The sequence below is a fragment of the Perissodus microlepis genome, chromosome 18, assembly GCF_051167445.1.
Source record: "Perissodus microlepis isolate ML-2025 ecotype Zambia chromosome 18, ASM5116744v1, whole genome shotgun sequence".
Lineage (NCBI taxonomy): Eukaryota > Metazoa > Chordata > Actinopteri > Cichliformes > Cichlidae > Perissodus > Perissodus microlepis.
This window is the reverse complement of record NC_140478.1, coordinates 31,321,947-31,342,789: the sequence shown is the minus strand read 5'-3', so window position 1 is coordinate 31,342,789 and position 20,843 is coordinate 31,321,947. Positions and strand designations below refer to the sequence as shown.

Below are 20,843 nucleotides of genomic sequence, written 5' to 3'. Positions count from 1 at the left end.
TGTGACGTAAACAGAGGAGAATATATCTCAGGATAAAACGAGGTTTCACAGCACTGAGGCTGGTCCAGGATCAGTGGATGCTGTAATAAATTGGCTGTTTGTACAGCGAGGCCTGACACATCTGCTTTACTTGGTCATTTTTCCGCTTTAGGCAAAGGTTTAAAAAAACCTTTCTATTCACCGTCCGCTCGTCTCGCTGACCTGTGGACGCAGCGCTGACTCACAGCGTTTAGCTTTCATAACACCTCGAGCCACATAGTCACAAACAGCTGAGCTGTGTATGACGAACACTGTGGAAGTGTCCCGCTGCTTAATCTCTGCCCACAGGAAACGCCTCACATCAGCCCAGAGGTGTTTCAGCGTGTCGGGCTGTGCACGCAGTGTTTCTGTCACATCCTCTCCTCTTCATTTGTTATGTGAGATGTTAAATCTGCACAGTCTTGAAATGTATGCCGATAAATATAATCCAGCCTCAGTCGTTTGCGGAGGACGGTTGGATTTAGAAGATGTGAGGTTACACCTGTGGATAATCCTGGTGTGATACAGGTGATAGTCCACCTACTTATCCACATTACAGCAGCATCCCTGGCCAGCGCGCTGTCCAAGCAGAAAATCAGGTTGACACGGCGTTGCCGTTTTTACCGCCTCCTCACGCACGGCTGTCAGAGCGCGCTGACTTGATGCGTGCAGTCGGGCCGTCACCGGATTGTCAGGAAAGATGAATTTCCTGGTCCTGAGGTGGATTCTGCGATAAGGTCAGCCGGGAGACGGGCCCATGTTAAATGGCTGCTCTGTTCGTCTGAGAGGAGGGAAAACACCACACAGAGATGTTGCCTGGCTGGTGTTTATTCATGACAGTATAGACAGCCCTAAGTTTGTTATTGACCCTCTTTTAGCCTCTTTCATCTCCTCCAACTCTACAGGGAACGAGACCACTAAATGTTTTCTGCTACAAGCAGTTCACTTTTCTACCTGATGCAGGTAAAATGACGACTTCGGAGCAGTTAAAGTGAACCAAAACAGTGATGCTGAAACCAGATATCTAAGATCACTGTTGTCTTTTGTTTACAGAGTAAAGCAGTAGAGTAACGACACTGTGTCTGCGTTTAGTTTGCTCCAAATAAGAAAACACAAACACCTAAACGTCCATTTTACAGTTCAAACCTCAAACTGAACGCATCCAACCATCCGTCCGTCCATCTTTTTCCACTTCCAATGAATTTGAATTCAATTCAGTTTTATTCATATGGTGATAAATGACAACAGTCACCTCAGGTGCTTTATATTCTAAGGAGCGACCCAACAATTTAAAGTTACCTTAAAATATTGATCTGTTTTAGTGCTGGTGTCTTCTTGGTGTCGAGCTGTATTTGATGGAAAGCTGTTGTGTAATCGTGGTCTCTGGCTCTCACAGCTCCTCTATGATGGATGACTTTGCCAGTGTGCTGTGTGTCACTGTAACAGCAGCAAACAGATGTTGGGTTCACAGGTGCTGCACCACCTTACTGTCCTCCTCGTGGGGACTGCAGCTGTGAATCCGGCATGGATTTGGACTTCTCTGCGGGCCGCAGGGCTAACTGAGCGCTGTCTGAACAGATCGCCCTCAGCTCTGGAACTGTCACCTCTGACGTCTCCATTACTCTGCTCTTTGACAGATGCACCCTTAAAAAGATAGAAGTTATGGGTTTACAGCTCAGGCAGCCACACTGTGACCTTGACGAGTCGACAGTATGTGGCATCGAGGGAAAAACTGCTGTTTGAACGGAAAGTGATGGAGATGCTCATTCTGTTTGGATAATTTCTGTCAGCCTCACCTCAGACTAACACCAACACATCCAGGAAGTGACTGAAATATGAAGGAAGCAGTCATAATTTTGGACTCCAGTGGAAGTCAGAGTCCCGCGTCATTAAACCCCGACTGATGCTGAAGGAAAGCCCAACATGAAGCTCTTAGAGTCTAAAATCATCACTTTCACACTCACTTTGAACCATTTAGGGAGCCCTTGGATCCTGAGTGGAAGCAGTTTGTGCACCAGAAACAATCAGATGGGCCAAATCAGTAAAACTGTCTAATCAGCTATAAAAACAAACCAAGAAGATAAAGGTCCATTTATAAAACTAACAGTCAGAGCACTGTCACAGAGGCAGCATCCACCCTCTCTCTGTATATTCACACATTTCAGAGACCTGCTAAGCACTTCCAGGAACTCTCTGAAGTCTGCGTGACTCATGTGACGACCTCGCCTTCTGAACCCCGCTGATTCGACTCTTACAATTCGAGGGCCGTCACGCAGATGACCACGGGGCTTCTCCACAGCTTCACTTAGACTCATTATCGCTCGCTCCAGCCAACCACTCCAATAAAAACCATGACCTGACATCCTCCGGTTCAGCACATCGAAGCCTCCTCAAGCACGCCGTCGCCCCCCTCTCCTGCTTCCCTCCCTCTCCTTGGCTGATGTACGGCTGCGGAGGTCACGGCGGCCGACCCTCTGCAGAGCGCTAAACACTCACCCACCTGGACTGCTGACAGGTTCATCTGCTGCTCGGTGGGCCTAATAGACAGGCTGATATGAGGTGTGTGTTTCCCCGTCAGCGCTCGTGTCGCCGTCTGCTTCTCGCAGCTAATTGAGCGACCGGTTGTGCGGCAGATGGTGATGAGAGCACACCGAAGCGATGACTCTGTGACTTTTCTCAGTCTTTAGTTTTTCCACATCCAGCCAAACATTCCACAAACTCTGTCATTTAAACACAGAAAAAAAGGTGATAGATTTGAATGTGGCTGTATTACATCATTATTACAGCTCTAGTTTTACTTAAATTAACCAACTATCATTTATGTTACTGACCATTTTCAGTAGTTTATTATTTTTAAAACATTATTTATATTTTAAGCAGGCTAATGCATTTGATTTGTTATATGTAACTAATGGTATCATTTCTTTATTCATATATGTGTAAAACTAACATTTTCCTCTGCCATAATTTCAGCTTCCAACCTTTACTTGTAATTTTAGTTTACAGCTACTGTTAAGCTACACTTAGCAAACGGTTTTACTGCTAGCAAAACATTTAGCTGATAATTTCCAATTTTTTATGTTTCATTTGGTAATGGTTTTAGCTAGCTGTTTAAGTGTTTAGCTGTCTCATTTCTTTATCCGTATTTTTTAACTGGCAAATTCAACTTATGCGCTTTTTCACAATCTTATGTAGTTATTTAAAATTTTTATACTTTATGTTTAGCTGCTAATTTAATTTCTTTTTTCATATTTTTAACTTCCATAATAATTTCCACTTTTATTTATAATTTTGATGAGCTATTTCCGATGTTAATCTGATATTTCTGTATGAAGCTAAAAGTTTTGTTTCAGTTTTCAGGACAAGTGAAGTGAATAATTTGTTAGCAAGCACGTTTTTTTAAAATCACACTTTTAGAGCTTTTATATCATACCTGTTTGAACCGTTCATTCTTTTGCCCTTTTATATTGCAGCTACCACTTTTTGGCTCACGCCTCTTCAGGCTCACTCAGATTAATCGGTAGTTTCTTTTTTTGTTGTTGTTGTTTTTCAGATTATTCCACATAATCTTGCTTGGTGTTGAACCTGCAGGGGTTCTTCACCCTGTGTTAGGCAGGTTAAACTACGTTCATACTGACTTCATGACTTTCAGCCTTCGAGGTGCCTGCACTGCTGTTCTTCCAGGCTTCATCCTACACAAACATACTCCATTACTAGGGCTGCCACAAACGATTATTTTGATAGTCGACTAGTCACCGATTAATTTTGCGATTAGTCGACTAATCAGATCATCATCCATTGGACGTAAAACTACAGCTTATTGCACCAGCAGCATCTGCTCTTATATAACTATCATTAGCTTACAGCTTTAAGTGTTTAAGGTGCTAACTAAAAATAAAGACAAGATGATAGTTTATTAAATTTTAATGAAATTTGCAGATTGTTTAGGTGAAGTTTAATAAACTCAGCCGTCTGCTCCTTGATATCTAACATATAACGGGACACCAGAGTAAATTCTGGAGCATCTCACACTTCTGATAATCAGTTGTCTGCCTGACGTTTATTCAGCTGTGTAAAAACTATAACTTTGATCTCAGCCAAACCGATTTACTCAGGAACAAATAAAATATTAAAAAAAGCCAAACAATAAAATATTTAAGTTATCTAAGTGACTTATATATGTTTAACCTGAGTAGCGAAAGACGGAGGTGGGTTTGAAGCCGGGAGTCCGGTGTTCTCACGACTCTAGTGAGCCTTGCTCCCGGCTAGCTATTGAGCTGGTGGGTAACAGACGTCTCCGAAAACGTCGGAGCGCTTTTGAAAATATGTGGTGTCTTGATAAACTGAGCAGATATTTGAGGTTTACACAGTTACATTCTCGCCTGAAAATATGTTAAACGTTTATTTTGTGACCCAGAAAGAATAATAAGAGTAACATTAAAACTAACCAGCTGCCGCCATTGTTGGAAACTGAGCTGGGCTGCGCTATGAATTCTGGGACACAGCTTCTTCTTCTTCGGGGTTTAACGGCAGCTGGCATCCTTGTACATGCAGTGCTGCCATCTTCTGTTTCAGTCCGTTATTACACTCTTAAATCCTACTACTTATTCCTGCGTCTTTTGTGATCTTACAAAGCTCCAAACGATGCGTCGACTATTAAATTAGTCGTCGACGATTTTGATAGTCGACGTAATCGTGACTAGTCGACTAATCGTGGCAGCCCTATCCATTACACATTATATTTCTTTTTCTAACAATGCTCCTGGAGGGGAGGGCAATCTTTGATCTCCAAGGTACTATGACTCCAGGTGCTGTCACCTGTAAGTCCACTGTTTAAACACCCTGACTTCATTTGTGATCTGCTCACACTGCGCTGTTTCTCTGCAGGGGGAAGGAGAAGAAGCCGAAGGCCCCGAGGACGCTGATCACTGCTGACGGACGAGTCTTGAATATCAATGAGCCCAAGTACGAAACGAGATCTTTAAGTATAACATTTTAAAGCCCTGACTGATCAACAGGTTCAATTTGTATTTTGGAAACAATTATAAAGGAAAGAGCTGCAGGTCCACAGTTTCTATCACAGTTCTTCTTCATATCTGTCATGTTTTTACTTTGGCTCAGTGAGGCAGGTGAAAACTTATCAGGTGCTTTTTCTGGTCCACTTGCTGTCGTCCTGTTGGGGGAAAACATGAACGCTTGCAGGCAACCCCGCTCCTCCTCCATTATCCAAACGGTTTATATCATGAGCAAGGCCACAGGGGTCGAGGCCTTAAAGCACGCCTGATTTCATTTGTAATCTGAGCTGAGGACACGCTCGGGTCAGGAATATATGCTTTATGTGAGATATCACCTTACTGCAGCGGGGCGACAGCACGCCGTGCTTCACTGCAGCCCGACTCGTAGCAGCCAGCTCAGTAAAGATGTACACGAGTGGCCGGGAACGTCACATGCTGCAGAAACAAGTTTAAGCCATAAAATAATGTGAGTTTGACCAACCTCACCGTCAGGGTCGTCTCACAACATCCAACTTTAGAGCAAAAAGAAACACATTTACAGCCTACTGCAAAAAAAACAACAGTTTGGGTCTCCACAGCTAATTTTCTCCTTTTTAAGCCCGCATGGTTTTAACTAAATACCCTGTTTGGATTTTAAGTTGATGTCTGTATCGCAGCTAGAATCACAGGACTGGAAGGCACCAACAGGAAGTCTACTGATCGGACTTTATCTTCAGTCATCTGTCACTTATGGCTCCAAAAATGAACATCGTGGTGACAAAAACTGTCTTTGAGCTTTCATAATAATTTGTCCATCTATTATATACAGTCTGTGGAGGCACGGTGTAGATAGCAGTGTTTACATTAAGAATCAGTGTCATGTGTCCTGGTTTGAACATCTGGATTGTTGCTCTCTGTGTTGTTAACAGGCTGGATTTCTCTCTAACAGAAGATGAAGAAAACAACACGATTATCTTGGACCTGGAAGTTTACAGGTAGGAGCACAAACTCTCTGCAGCTTCATTTATCAAAATTAAAAACTAATCATGTCTTAAATAGGTGTTCAAATGGACTGAGCGAACAGACCTGTGTTTTATCAATCCATATTTAATGGTGAGACACAGAGTTACTCTCAGTTTTGTCAAATAATATTGAACCTTAGATATCGATAAAGGAAAAAGCTGTACCTCGTTTTATTTTAAAATATAACTTCTTGCTGTAAATGAGATCTGTGTCTAGTCATGGTTTGTCTTCGTGTGTGTTGTGTAGCTGGTTTCTGTCTAATGTGGTGGCTCTTTGCACCAAATCCGATTTACCGCAGCCACATCGAGTCAAATTGATTTAAACTGTGGTCGGAGCTCAGGTTGGGAAACCCATCACGGTGCTTCTTTCACAGAGACGGGCTTTTAGATGTCTGACCAAAACTCTCCACCTGATCAGCTGATCAGCATCTGTACCTGTCTGTGTTTATAATGACTGACCTTCCTCTTCTCACAGACACATGGACACCTCTTTGATCGATGTGGACGTTCAGCCGTCGTACGCCAGAGTCAGCGTCAAGGGAAAGGTGCGCTGTAAAGCTTTTATTTTTATACTCAGATTAACTGGTGACCTTTCAGATTAGGTGATGCCTAATTTGAAGTTTAGCCTGTGCATAGTTTTGGCTGCACACTCTGAACTTTACAACAAATCCATTAATTTGGGGCTTTTTCCATCATAAAGGGCAGCAGCAGCCACTTAGAGTCAGTCATTAAGTTTTTGTCAGCTTGTTAAGTTTGTTGTTCAGACCCTCACTCACCACTGTTTCCATCATGCAGATATTCACAGTCACAGTTACGCTCACCTTACTCGTACCTGATTGGACACTTTTTCCTTTTTGTGGCGTAGATTCGTCAAAGTGCTGGAAACATTCCTCAAACATTTTGGTTCATATTTTTATGACAGCATCACAAAGTTTCTCCAGATTTGTCAGCTGCACATCCTTAAAGTGAATGTCTCGTTCCACCACAGCCCTACACTGCTCTGTTGGGCTGAGACGTGGTGACTGTGGAGGCCATGTGACTACTGTGAGACAGTCAAAGAGAGATGCTTTCAGCTTGAGCACAAAAATAGCCCCCACCTCATGACACCAGCAGCAGCCTGAGCCTTTCATACGAGGCAGGTTGGAGCTTTGCTTTCATGCTGTTTGCACCAAAAATCGAGATTCATCACATTCAGAAACGAATAAGAAAATGATTCAGTGCAGTGAAAACATTTCACAGCCAACTCAGTACAATGTGAAATTTTTACCTGGACAAGTGTAAGAGAATTTTAGCTGTCCAAACTCTGCTGTGCATCTTAAAACCAAAGAAAAGTGAATAATAATAGTAAATATTCAGAAGCAGCTCTTTGTGCACAGTTCTTGGTTGGTGCCTCTTAGATTGGTCGTTTTTTCCCCATGTTTGTCATCATATTTAATGTTCATGTCTCTGTGTTTTTGTGCCTTGGTCACTTCCTGTTTGAAGGTTAGATTCTGACGTGACTTCCTGTCTTTGTCTTTGCTCCTACACCTACTGTTGTTTTCACCTCGATCTTCAGTCAGACCTCTGAGTCTTGTCTTTGCTTTCCTCTGGTTGTTCACCTTTGTTTGTGTACCGGCTCGTGTCCTCAGAGCTCCAGACTCCACTTTCATTCTCCTCTCATTCACACTGGAAGCAGGCCAGTTTAACCACAGACTGCTGCTGTCAGCCAGTGAAAGTCCTTGTGCTCAAGGGCACTGCGACAGTAGTTCTTGATGAAGATTTTCCTAAATGTATTTCCATGTTGCTCTGGGATTCAAACCTGTGAACTTTGAAGGCTCTAGGAGCACAAACACGAACAAATCAGCAAATCTTTTCCCGTGTTGCTGAGTTGAGGTAACTGTGCACATGTTACTTGCAGTTTGAGGTATTTGTACTTACTGCAGATATCTGTTGGCCTCTAAAGTTTACAGGAAACACTTACCAAGCAGTATGTCCTGCATAGTGCAGCTCTGATTTCTCACAGTGAGGAGTTCAGAGACTGCAGGCAGCAGCAGACTCGCTGCAGGCCGACACCAAACTGTAGCAGCTCCCCTTTCAGCAGCACCACAAAGCCAGAGAAGGTCTGAGATGAATGCACATATTTCTGTCTGCAAACAGAAACTGAGAACTAAAGTTTTCAAATTCATTCGCTGATGAAAAATATGAGAAATTTTGAGAAGTTGGTGCTTCTAAAATCTGTGTGTATGTTTACAGTAGCTTCATATTTTGACATTGAGGTGACTGGCAGAGGTAGCATAAGTGTAAGTGTGCAACATGTTTTTACTAAACCAGAGTAACACAGCAATTTACATTAAAAATCTACAATGTTTTTAAGGTTAAGTGTTTTTAAGTGTCTTTGCAGAACGTGTGGGCCCAAGCACATAGTTTACATACAGAGCTTTAAGGTTGGTAATAAATCTCAGTGCTTCACGACAGACCCAGCATATGAAAGCACTGAAGATGCACATGTATAAATAACATGTTCATAATCCATCACTGCCATGAAAGTGCAAGAAAGAAGTTTCGTTTTCATCTCAAAGGACAGACCGACTTTCATTTACCAGTTAAATGTGACCTGAAGAAGAGGGTCATCGGTATTAATTCTTAAATACAAAGAGAGTTCTGAAAAAGTTGGAATGTAAATAAAAACAAACTTCAATAATATCCAGGATTGTTTATATATGTAAAAATATATAACATACATCAAATATAGCAGTGGTCCTGGAACCGAACCCTGTGGCACACCTTTAGTTATATTAAGCATGCTAATGTAAAACAAACAAAGGAAGAAGAATAAAAACAGGAAGACAAATGTTTAAAAAACAGGTAGCACGTAAAAACTGTAAAGGTTGTGTGGCCCATATCATCATGTAACACATGGTGCAGTGAGGAGCTCACCCAGCTGCTATAAAGTAGTAAAAGTGAGACTTCTGACCAAACCTCCTCGAGCTCTTCTCTTTTTCTCCTAAAATCTCTGTTTTCCGCTGTGTTTTGAAACACTGCCTGTTAATGCAGAGATCTGTCTGCAGTGTGGAGGATGTACGGACGACTGACTGCTGTGATGTTGCTTGTTGGGAGCAGCGGGAACGTGTGATAGATGGAGGAGCAGATTTACAGAACACAACAGGCCTCCAGAATCTGCTGAATCATCAAACCTATGTGACGTCGGTATTTTTGGAAAGTTTTAATATGCCTACTATGAATTCATTTCCCAGATGGAAACTGTTTTTTTTTCTCTGTAAAAATGGCAGCTGTCCAGAACAAATGCACCACAAATGTGCTCTGTTCAAGCACACACCTTTACGATCAGTAATCAGTCGAGTCTCCTGCAGCAGAAGTGGAGCCGCTGCAGCCCTGCTGGAGGTTTCCTGCAGTCTGACAGGTTTATTGTGACAGGAGCCTCCGTAGCCTCTGCAGTAATCATCTCCTGCATCACTTCATCAGTCTCTCACGTCGTTGTGGAGAAATCTTAGCCCACCTTTTTTTACAGCATTTGTTCAGTTCATTGAGATTTGAGTGAATTCATTTATGCACAGCTCAGGTTGAGGTCTGGACTTTGACTGGGTCATTGCAGCACTCTGATTCTTTTCTTTGTAGACTTGCTGCTGTGCTTGTGATCATGCCGTGATGCATGACTCACTTTGAGCCAAGCTTCATATTTGACTCTTTAATACTTTGGCATACAGAGGAGTTCATGGTTAACTCTGTGACTGCGAGGTGCTCGAGTCATCAGCCTCCTCCACCATGCCGAGAGTCTGTCCTGATCAGTGTTTGGTTTCCAAACATCTCCACTTTGTCTCGTCTCTTGTGGTTTTTCCAGATGCAGCTTCACAAACCTAATCTGTGCTGCCATGTTGTTTTTAAAGAGAAGAGGCTTTCTCCCTGTAACCCTCCAAACAAGCTAAACTTGTTCAGTCTTTTTCTATACTGCCATGAACTCTTAACATGCTAACATGTAGAGTTCTCGGGTTTCTGCTGTTTCTCCGAGCATTGCACACCCTAACCTTGATAGTAGTTTATTCCAGTTCTGTTTAATCCAGCAATCCTTTCCTGTGAAAGTAGTAAAGATGTACGTTAGTGAGGTGACCATGAACACCTCAATGACCTGAACCAACATTGTAAAAAAGAGCCAAGACTCCTCCACAGTGACGTGAGCACTGATCACATCACTGTCAGTACTGAAAAAGAGAAGTTAAAGTCATTCCTGCTGCAGGTGCGGTGGACTCAGTTTTTCTCACGGCTGCAGAGAGTCCTGTGAAGACTTTTCTCACGTCTTCAGGGAAGACTGTATACAACTGCAGCCGTCGTTTTCAGCCCCAGATGTTGCTGCTTTGCATTGACTTCTGCTGCTTTAAGCCTGGTTAAACAGCTGTTTCACCACACGATGAACTTTTTTCCCTCATGAATTCTGAGCCCTGCAGCTTCTGAGTTCTTCTTCTCGCTGCCAGACTCCTGAATGTCATGGCTGCACTTCAAGCTGTTACAGTGTTTATGGATGGCTGTTGTGTGCCAGAGGTCGTCCTGATTGGACGGGCGGGGTGATTTACGCAGTGATACATCAGTCCGGGCTTTTAAAATTCGTTTTTAATACGAACTCGTTGAGAAGAGCGGGGAGAATTGACTCGAGGAGCCATTTGTGAGGAGTGTATATCACATCAGACACGTCTCACACTCTGCAGCTGAAGAGTTTTCCTCCTTAGTGTGGCTTTCCTCACATTCCCCCTCATAATCAAATTGAATTAAATGAAAAAATGAAAAAGTCCTATTTTATGCCCGATTTGTCGTCCCACATCTTGATTCTGGTTTCCATAGGCTTCCTCTCCTGTGATTGATCGCCGCCGTTCTGTTTTGGAGCTATTCTGGTCACTCTCTCTCGAGTCCTTTCTGGAAAGCGTACCTATAAAAAGACCCGCTAATGAATAAAGTCATTTGACACACTGGGATGGCGTCGGTGCCAGATCAGCGCATTAATCTTACTAATTAAAGTTGTGAATAATTTACTCTGCAGATATTTCAGGTGGTTCTGCCGGCCGAAGTGAAGCCCGACAGCTCGACGGCTCAGAGGTCCCAAACCACCGGACACCTCCTCCTGACAATGCCCAGGGTACGTACAGGTACACGGCACACCTGAGCCAGGTACGGGACGCTGCAGCAGGAAGAGGTTAAAAGGCTGCTGCAAAACTTCACAGAGAACTTTTGCTTCTTTGGGATGTTTTCTGAAAGGTTGGGACGCTTTGTAAAAAGTCAGATTACAGTGATTTATCCTGTTACAGTTTGAGTGCTGATGATTGACTGTGTGTGGACCTACGACTGTTCCCTGTTCTTTTTTCACTTGTTCCTCTGAAGATCAGCCGTATTAAACTCAGAGTTTTAATAAAGAAACTATTTACTGCGTCTATAACAAGAAAAACAGGTGCTGATGCTGCAGCATCGCAGCAGCTGCTGCTATTAATCCTCCATATGGCTGTTAAATCCTGCAGCAGAGCGCCTGTAAAGAGTTCAGAAACCAAAGACTGAAAGCTGTTTGCGTCGTCTTTTTCAGGCTGAAGGTGAAATCAAAGTGACGAAGACCGTCCCACGTCCACCCAGAGTGCGTCAGAACAGACGCAGCGGCGGCTTATCGGAGGATAATCAAAGGTAGCTTCAGTGCACAGAGCTCATGATCACACATCCACACACTGTTGGACAGGAAGGAAACAAATATTAACCTCCAGTTTCTTTTTAATAATCTTTATGATGATCTAAGAAAGCAAATGCAAGGATGGAATAAAACATTAGAGATAAAGAGACGTAACTTTAAGCACCGCGACAGATGAAAACAGCAATTCAACCTTTAATCTTTGGTGTAAAGTGCAGCGCACATCAGCGTTTCACAAACTGAGGCCACGCTGGGGTGAAGTACTTCTGTGAAGGTAAGTTAGTATTTTTAGAGCACGTTTGAAAAACACCTTTAAGAACCAAAGTACGTCAAACGGCTCAACATGAAGGGCAACAAGAGACATCTGCACGGTGGTGTCTGCAGGCTCATGTTTACACGTGATTTTATTAAACATCAAGTAAAAGAAGAGATTTACCAAACAGCTCCTCCAAAATAAAACATGTTTATCATCGGTGAAAGGTCCGGACTGTAGTCAGGCCAGTTCTGCTACGGAGCCATGCTGTTATAATAACTGCAGGATGCCTTTTAGCTTCCTAATGGAAATAAAAACATTATTGCCTTAGTTTTGCTGTGTGACTGTCCAAAAATTTAGATCACCATTAAACCAGATCCTAAAGATTCTCAGCAGCCGACTCAGTTCGCGAGTGTCAGAGGGTCTAATAGGCAGGTTTATCTGTCTGTCATCAGCATAGAAATGAATCACAGCTGACAGAAAGGCAGAGGTCAGTCTGCACATACATTACATGTAACGTATGTGCAGACTGACCTCCTTTTGTCCTGTCTTTCTTCCTTCATCCCAAACGGTGGCCGGCCCTTCCAGAGCCTGGTTCTGCAGGTAGTTTCTTCCTGTTGAAAGGGAGTTTTTCCTTCCCACTGTCGCCAAGTGCTTGCTGATACACTGTATTGAGGTTTTCTCTTTAATATTGTAAGATCTTTACTTTGAGCACCTTGAAGAAACTGTTTGATTTGTGATTTGATGATTAAGTGAAATTTAACTGGGCATTAGTTTCTTAAACTGCAGGAATAATGTTATGTGATACATACAAATTTCTATTTGTGATGGTAATAGATGATAAACAGTCAGAAATACTAAGTTTATAATACTATTAGGGCATAAAGAGGTGCAGCCTGCAGGCTGGTCTGTGTTTGTGTGAATGAAGTCGAGCATTGTTGGCTGTGGTGTTTTGGCTGTTGTATTTTAAACACTGAGCGTGACTCATTTTATCAGCCGTGTTCATGATGGCGCTCTCCCTGCTCGATGACCGTGTGCTGGGCGGAGATAACCTTGACCCACGTGGCATCATTACACTGGGAGGAAGTGAGGAAGAGGATTCTCCACAGTGAAACGTGTCTGTGCTGCTGGGTTCATATTTAGCTGCAGGCTGCTGGGCTCAAATCAGCAAACAGCTGCTGCAGACCACCAAACTGTGAATGTGACCCAAATCCCACTCTGGGAGAAAAGAACAATTACAATTATTTTTGGTTGAATTTAAACCATTTTTGTCCTTTGAAGCACTTGGAGCTGGTTTGGCTCACCATTCTGGTAACATACCGCTGTTACACTTTTTAATCATTTTATATAAAGTTAAAGGAACAAACCTGAGTCAGTAAACACCTTTTTCATATCTTGGTCTTTCTTGTCTCTATTTAAAAGCCTCCAGCTGCCCTCAGACAGCATCTGCATTCCCCTCCTGTGTTTCTGTCAGATAGTTGGAGACCCTGAACTGCAGGACTGTGTTTGTGCTGTTTTCATGCAGTTATCTATTAAATAATATGACTGTTGCAGACTATTTGAGAAGCTTGTGCTTCAGTAAAAATCACAATCATATACATCAGGAGGAAAGCGGGTGTATTTTTACTTTCAGTGTATGAAAGAGGTGTGGTCACGGCTGAAATATACACACCTACAACTCGTCTTTTGTATTCAGATGTTTCAGTTTTTTAAGGTGATTAAAAATTCTGCCCTTCAGTGTTTGTGTGAGATTTAAAAATGAGGAGAGGGATCGGAGATGTGCAAACTGAGGAATGAGGAAAGGTCACTTGTGGCTCCAACAGAGCAAGATGGCCATAAAGGTCCAAAATGTGTGTAGATCATCTTTTATATACAGTCTATGTTCTGGTCAAAGCTGTGAATTTGTAAACGTGCAACTTTAAGAGTCAGGAGAGAAGATTTGGAGTCTGTTGTGTCTCATCTTCACTGACTGAAACATGAACGATCAGCAGCTCCTCTTCCTCTGTGAGGTGATGAAGCTCTCACTGAGGTTGAGCTCAGCTTCACCTCTTAATGACCACATTAGTCTGCAGAGCCGTGTAACTGATCCCCCGCTCCCTCTGCATGCCTGGAGGTGTGCTCTTCACCATGCTACCATCATCATCATCATTACTGCTTTATGACAGAGAGCCGCTTCCTGTCCTTCATCTGTCCCCATCAAACTCCATAAAGAGTCCCAGTGCAGTCCTGGACTCTCGATATAAATGCTAAGGTGACAGGTGAGCTCCGCTGCTTCCTGCTGACTTATTGCATCGTTTCGATATGATAAGGCGTGACCTTTGACCCCTGGGCCTTTAGATTCTGTATTCTGCCTTGGGTGTGCGTGGAAATTGATCTGAAGGCCCTGATCGGGTTTGAAATGGATTTTCTTGATGGCACGAAGCAGCACTAAGTGTAAAATAGACTCAGACATAATCTCAGACCCTCGGCTCACAGCGCCATTGATTAGTGGATCTGAAAGGTTAAAGGTCAAGGTCAACTGGAAAGCCCAGTCTGGGTTGTTATAATAAACTCCCTGAGGTTACATTTATTGCAGATAAACAGAATTAAAACAAATTTTTATCTCCCCTCAAAAATGAAGTAATCAGTCTAACAGCTGCTAAATTACTGTTTATTTCCCAAAATCCAAAGTTCTGATTTCCGATCATGTAAAGCAGAAAAATTATAACTCTTGATAATTCTCCACCTAATTTGGCAAATAAAATTCAAACATTTTAGGCACCCTAGTAAAGTTGGTGACCTTTGACCCTCCATTTTCTTTTCTTATTGTTCTCTTTCTTTCATTACAGTTTTTACTGTATTTACTGTGTTCACAGTAAATACAGTTTTTACTGTATTTACTGTGTTCACAGTTCAAGGAAAGAGCAGAATGTCCTTTCCTATCATTGAACCCATAAATGGTGAATCTGGACTGTTACCAACTGAACTGGATCCATCAAAGCCCCAAAAATCAAAGTCTGGAAATTTCTAGATCAGTATTTGGGAGTTTTTTAATATTTAGGGTTGTTTATTCTCTTTCACATCCAGGCTGAGATAGTACCTGCACTGATGCAGAGGCTGACAGCTCTCTGATTTAATCTCATTTCTAATTTTCTTTTCTTCTAAAAATTGCTTCTAATTGAAATTTGTCTGTTTTCCATATTTGAAAAGAGGACCGTCAGCTGTTCATAATTCATGTTAATTATTTTATTAAAAAAACAAAATTAAAATAAAGGCTGTTTGCGCACAGCGGACTCCAGTCTTCTAAATGTGACACTTACAGTTTTCATTTCAGTGAGTCAGATCTCTGTCGAAAAAAAGAGTTCTGGATTAAAGGTTGTTCCTCTAAATCAACCTAATCTTTTAATGAAACCTCTCGGGGCACTATGCGCCCATATCTACATGACATGGACTTCCACAGCCGATAGGTGGGCATATTAAAGTAGATCGACCTTCACGTTCAGCTCTCTTTTCACCCCAACAGACCGTCTGTCGCTCTCGTCCTTCATTATTCCAGGACTCTAAGATATTTGAACCTCTCCACACGGAGCCGCTCAGAACATCATGGACACTTCTGCAGTACCACCTCCAGCCGAAACGTATCCGTCCCACATTAAGTTTACCTTTGTAGTTCAGCACAAGGCTTTTAAAAACTGGCTGTAATGTGTGTTTGCAAGCGATCCATTAAAGCCTTTGAATCTGCACTCAGGTTTAAATCATATTTTTGTCTTATCAAAATAGTCCACATCAGGAAGAAGCTCGCTATCTGCGCATTAACCTCGTCTCTCTGCGTCCACGTGACTCGTTTAGCCTGGTTCTTATCTTAACGTGAGCCGATGGGGTTCAGATCAGACCCGTGACATCACCTCACATCCACTCCAAAACCTAATCCTCTGTGGATCGGTGGCCGCAGACACTGAACAGGACCTGCTGATGTTGTTACTGTGGCTGAGGACAACTCAATTACATCCCCATTACCGAACTGAGAGTGATAACCCTGCAGGAACTCTGTCCGATAAAAGCTTAGTCATAGTTATTTTCCTGCAGACTTTATCAGCACTCAGGTTACTCTGAGAGCTCATGAACTTCCAAAGTTTCCTGCATTTCTACTCGGTTCTGCAGTATTCACATCTATTCACATCTATAAACACTGTGCTGAGGTGTAACGAGGTCTAAGAGAGAAAGTTTATGAAAGAAAAGTTGATGGGAGAACACGAGCACACCTGTGCACAAGTCTGACTCATATGTACAAACATTTTTGAGACACACGGTGAGGCGCTGAATGGAAGCCAAACTTGAAAAATACGAAACCTTGTTTACAGAATCAGACTGGAGATGGATTGGTTTGAGTCCCTCTGCGATCAGTTAAGATATCACAGTATCAGACGGTCCCCTATCGACGTGAGCAGAACCAAAGTGAGGTGCAGGCAGCACTGGTTGGGTTAAAAAATGAGGGGAAAAAGCCAAACTAAATGAAAACCAAAAATATTCCAACACGACACAAAACAGCCAACAGCTCTAAGTCCAAATGCAGATTCACTGGGCGTCTATAAGGGAGCTGTTATTTCCCAGCAGCTGCTGTGACTGGTACGTCACTGCTGCAGGATATTGTGCATGTGGAGCTAAGCAAACGAACTGTGACAGAGTGGCATTAAATTCTTCCACATTATGATCATATTTTTCCAGGTTTGGTTGTTGATGGACTCTGGAAACATCCTGTCTTACAAACCTGTTTGACCACAATATCAAATGTACTAAACATTCATTTCTGAAATTCGACACGCTTGCTTTCTCTGTCCGAGGTTTTCCTGACGCGGTGTGTTTTCTCTACAGTCCTCTGGCAGCTTTATTCCCCTCTTAATAAACAGGCGGGAGAATGCAGAGTAATGAAGGGGCTCCTCTTCCTCCTCCTGCGTCCTTCTGATGTTTATTGTCAGCTGCTGTGCAGAAGATTAAATTATAGTAGCAACGCTCTTCCTGGAAAATTTTACTAAAAGGAAGCCTAATTATTGGAAGAGCATACTCTCCACACTGTGGACTGGATCAAGAGGAGACCAGGATTTGGGTTAGTTTGTGGTATTTTTCTTTAAGACATTGAGATTGTGTCTTTTAATCTTTCTCCCTTCAGTTTAACATTTATTTGTAGGTATTATAGCACGGTGGTTAGCACTGCTGCCTCACAGCAAGAAAGCCCTGAGTTCAATTCCACCATCAGGCCGGGCTCTTTCTGTGTGGAGTTCGCACGTTCTCCCCGTGTATACGTGGGTTCTCCAGCTTCCTCCCACAGTCCAAAGACATGCAGTTAGTGTGGATCGGTTAACTGGAAACTCTGAATTGCCCATAGGCATGAATGTGAGAGCGAATGGTTGTCTGTGTGCTACAAAATACAGAACTAGTTATGAAAAACAGAATTCTTCAGACAGCAACATAAAGAAGGACTTTTGCTTTGCAACAGTCTCACAAATAATGCAATTCAATTTTATTTCATCCATACATCACCAAATAACAGCAACAGTTGCCTGGAGGCACTTTCTGTTGTAAGGTAAAGACCGAACAGTAATACAGCAAAACCCCCAAAATCAGACAATCCCCTACGAGCAAGCACCTGGCAACAGTGGGAAGGAAGAACCCCCTTTTTAACAGGAAGAAACCAGTGGCAGAACCATGGTCGGGGAGGGGCGGCCATCTGCTGTGACTGATCGAGGAGGATGGGAGGAGAAAAGGCACAATGTCTTCTACTTCACATTTAAGCAGGGTGATTCCTCTGTGCACTCCAACAGCACAGCAGGCATGGCTAGGACTTTTATTGTGAAAGGGAGAAAAAAATCAATTTGTGCACACACGAGTGGAACAATTTAGCATCAACTGGTATGTCAGATTAACCCAGTTGTTGTGTGTCATTGTGTGTCTGTGTCCCCACGGTGACGTGTTACATTGCGGTTAATTCGACAAACACAATCAGAGAAACCCCCGGAGACGGTTTGCTGCTCACAGTGCATCTGACCGTGAAGCCGGCGTCCTATAAATTGATCTGATGGGTTAATGGACTTGATTGTTGTGAGATGGAGGAGATGAGTTCAGAGGAGGAGCTGGATCATTTCGGTTTGATGGTAACAGATAATGTGGAAAATTGACCCCCGGAGATGAATTTATGGATGCTTGAGTAACAACACTGAACACAACAGTAAATAATGAACACATGAAGTCAGTTTGTTTCCACAGAATATTTCTGATACACAATGAACATAATTCCAAATATTACAGTAAACTGGTGACTGATTGTAACCAACTCAAGTAAAGTTGAACCAATAAAATAGGTGAAAAAAGGTGAAATGAAAAAATCATTCAGGCTTTAATCGATTGAGGATGTTAACAGCCAGGAGACCCTGCTGTCGTGTTGGGTTCGCTTTAGGCCTGAAAACGTCTCGTTTAGGGTCAGAAGAAGACTGTGATCAGGGTAATAGCGCCCCCTCACAGCTGTTATCCTACTCACAGATACACGAGGAGCCGGGAGTGACGGCTCTTCTCGCTGGTCCTGTAATCTGGGACATCAGGACACTTTGTTTATCGTGAGCCACACCAGCAGTTTCAACAAAGCGCCACTTATTAACTCTCCGTGTCTGAGACTCATAGCAGAGGTAGATATGATATTAATCTTCTACAGCCACGGTATTAAACTCTTAAATTTGCATCCGCAGAGGTCGGCCAAAAGGAAAATGTTTGTCCTCTGGACATATTAGACATGTTGGAGATGACTCGTGGCCACTTGTTTCAGCAGGAGCGAGGCTCTGTGTGATATAAGACCTAAACTGGGTATTTGCATATAGGCAGAGATTATTTACAGTCTGGGGGTTTATTAACTGTGCGTCACGTGCACTTTGCACCATTGATCACATCCGTGCGAGCGCTCATATTGATGTTTTACATTAAATCTGGGAACCTGAGTGTTTCTGCGCAGCATCAGCACCAACGATGGCTGATTTATTCTCCTGTTCTCATAAAGCTTCTCAGAACTGGGAGCTGCTGCTGCTGATTCTGAGAACTCAGATATTTTCTGTGAATTTCTCCTCGCAGTGAGGAAAACTATCCTGAGAAAGAGAAGTTATTCACAGAGAACCCGGAGGTCAGAACCGGAGGAGGTAGGAGGACTTTTAGAGTTTCTTTAGCAGACACGTGAAGGTAGCTGATGAACTGCTACGTGCTCAAGCGTCAGGGATGATGGTGGTCTGTCCCAACTGCACATACGCATGACCCTCACTTTAATCCTGATAGCGGCTGGTGCTTCGTTTCTTGGTACAATCAGGAGTTTTTTCTGTTATCGTTCTTATTTTCTTGCTTTTTGGTGGATTTACCTGCCGGTCAGCTGCCACACAGATTAAAACTGCCAGCGTGGGAACAGCAGTGACTGCTCAGGTGAACCGGGCCGATGCTTTCAAACAGCTTGAAGGTTGAACTGATTCTTTGAGGAAATCATTTTCTTTTTGTACGTTTCATAAACTCTACATTTTACTCTCCTTCCTGCGTCCATTTTCACTAAGATTTAAATCTAAATCCAAATGTTGAGCATCTTAAAACCATGTTCAGGATTTTCCGAGATTTTCCGATATTCACTAAAATGACTCCAGACTTACACTGACTTCCTGTAAGACTCCCGTGGATATTGCTCTAGCATCCTAATGTTGGAGACAAATCCTTTTCATCCACCAGCAGCTCTGCTATTACAGTCTGAGCTTCGCCCTTTTTATTAATTACTTCAGTCGGTGTTTCTCCTGATTTTTTTCTTTTTTTTTTTTGCTTTCGTTTTTTAATTAAAACGTCACCACCTTATCTCTGTACGAGAGGTAAACGTGTTTCCTGACACAGAGAAACAGGACACGTCAGTTTGTGTAACTGTGTGTGTGAACATTTCTACACTCACACACTGCATGGATCAAATGTCTGGGTCACCTCCACATTACACCTTCAGGAGCTGCTGGGCCTCAGAAACATCCCGTGAAGGTCCTGGTGTGCCGTCTTTGTGCTGATGTTAATGCCGGAGGAGGTTTGGAGCTCTGCAGGGATTCCTGCTCCGAGTTCCTGTGTTTCCTAAATGCTTCCACTTTATAATAACAGTTCTCACAGCTGATCCAGCAGTGAAGAGAGAATTTCAACAGCTGAGCAACACAGTTAAATTCATTGACCATCCTTTGATAAATGTTTGTAGAGGCAGGCTGTGGGGCCAGCTGCTTGTTTCTGGCCCAGTTCTGTTGTTTATTTAATGTATTAATGAAGGAGGAGTGGAGGAGGCCCAAGGCGCTCTCTTTCTCTACACCTGTGTCTTTCACGAAGCTCTTTTACTTATTTAAGACCTTCATAATTCTCCTTTATCTCGACAGGAAAAATAACGTTCCCGAGAGGCTCGAAGTCGACCCGAGCAAGCGCACAGCCGTCGACCTCGCCAACATCGTGCCACGCCAGATCGCCAAAGAAGGGCCGATGGAAGCATCCAGACCGTATCCACCAGCCGCCGAGGATCACTTCTCTGAAGGGTTCGTGGACGACCCTGATGTCCCCCCACTCATATAAGAGTACAAGGATGAGCTTATATAACACTCAGACTGTATGATAGAAACAAAGAGACGGTATATTTCCTTTAAACAGACCTTTAGATTTCCTCTGACCTGCAGATGTGTGCAAATGAACTACTGCAGATTTCCTGATGTGTATGGTTCAGTCTGCAAACCTGATGTCTCAGCATTTAATAAATGTCCTTACCACCAGCCTTAAACACATATTAATGAGACACCTGGACATGAATTCAACTGGACAGTTTTATTGTTGGTACACAAAAAGTAAATGTAATTAAAGCTGTGAAGAGGCAGCTTCCTCTCAAACACATTTTC

General features: G+C 42.9%; 1 protein-coding gene across 4 annotated transcripts in view; it reads left to right on the top strand.

Annotated features, from left to right (window-relative positions):
• dnaaf11 (dynein axonemal assembly factor 11) overlaps nucleotides 1-20,843 on the top strand; it is a 41,290-nt gene that overhangs the window by 14,895 nt on the left and 5,552 nt on the right. For 3 of the 4 annotated variants that reach the window (XM_084912226.1, XM_084912224.1, XM_084912225.1), the window contains 6 exons: nucleotides 4,906-4,983; nucleotides 5,942-6,007; nucleotides 6,510-6,579; nucleotides 11,061-11,156; nucleotides 11,595-11,689; nucleotides 20,337-20,489. In XM_084912226.1, the coding sequence (XP_084768352.1) occupies nucleotides 4,906-4,983; nucleotides 5,942-6,007; nucleotides 6,510-6,579; nucleotides 11,061-11,156; nucleotides 11,595-11,689; nucleotides 20,337-20,489 (558 nt within the window). Of the gene's footprint in view, nucleotides 1-4,905; nucleotides 4,984-5,941; nucleotides 6,008-6,509; nucleotides 6,580-11,060; nucleotides 11,157-11,594; nucleotides 11,690-20,336; nucleotides 20,835-20,843 lie in introns of those variants that run through there. The other variant, XM_084912227.1, reaches the window with a different exon arrangement.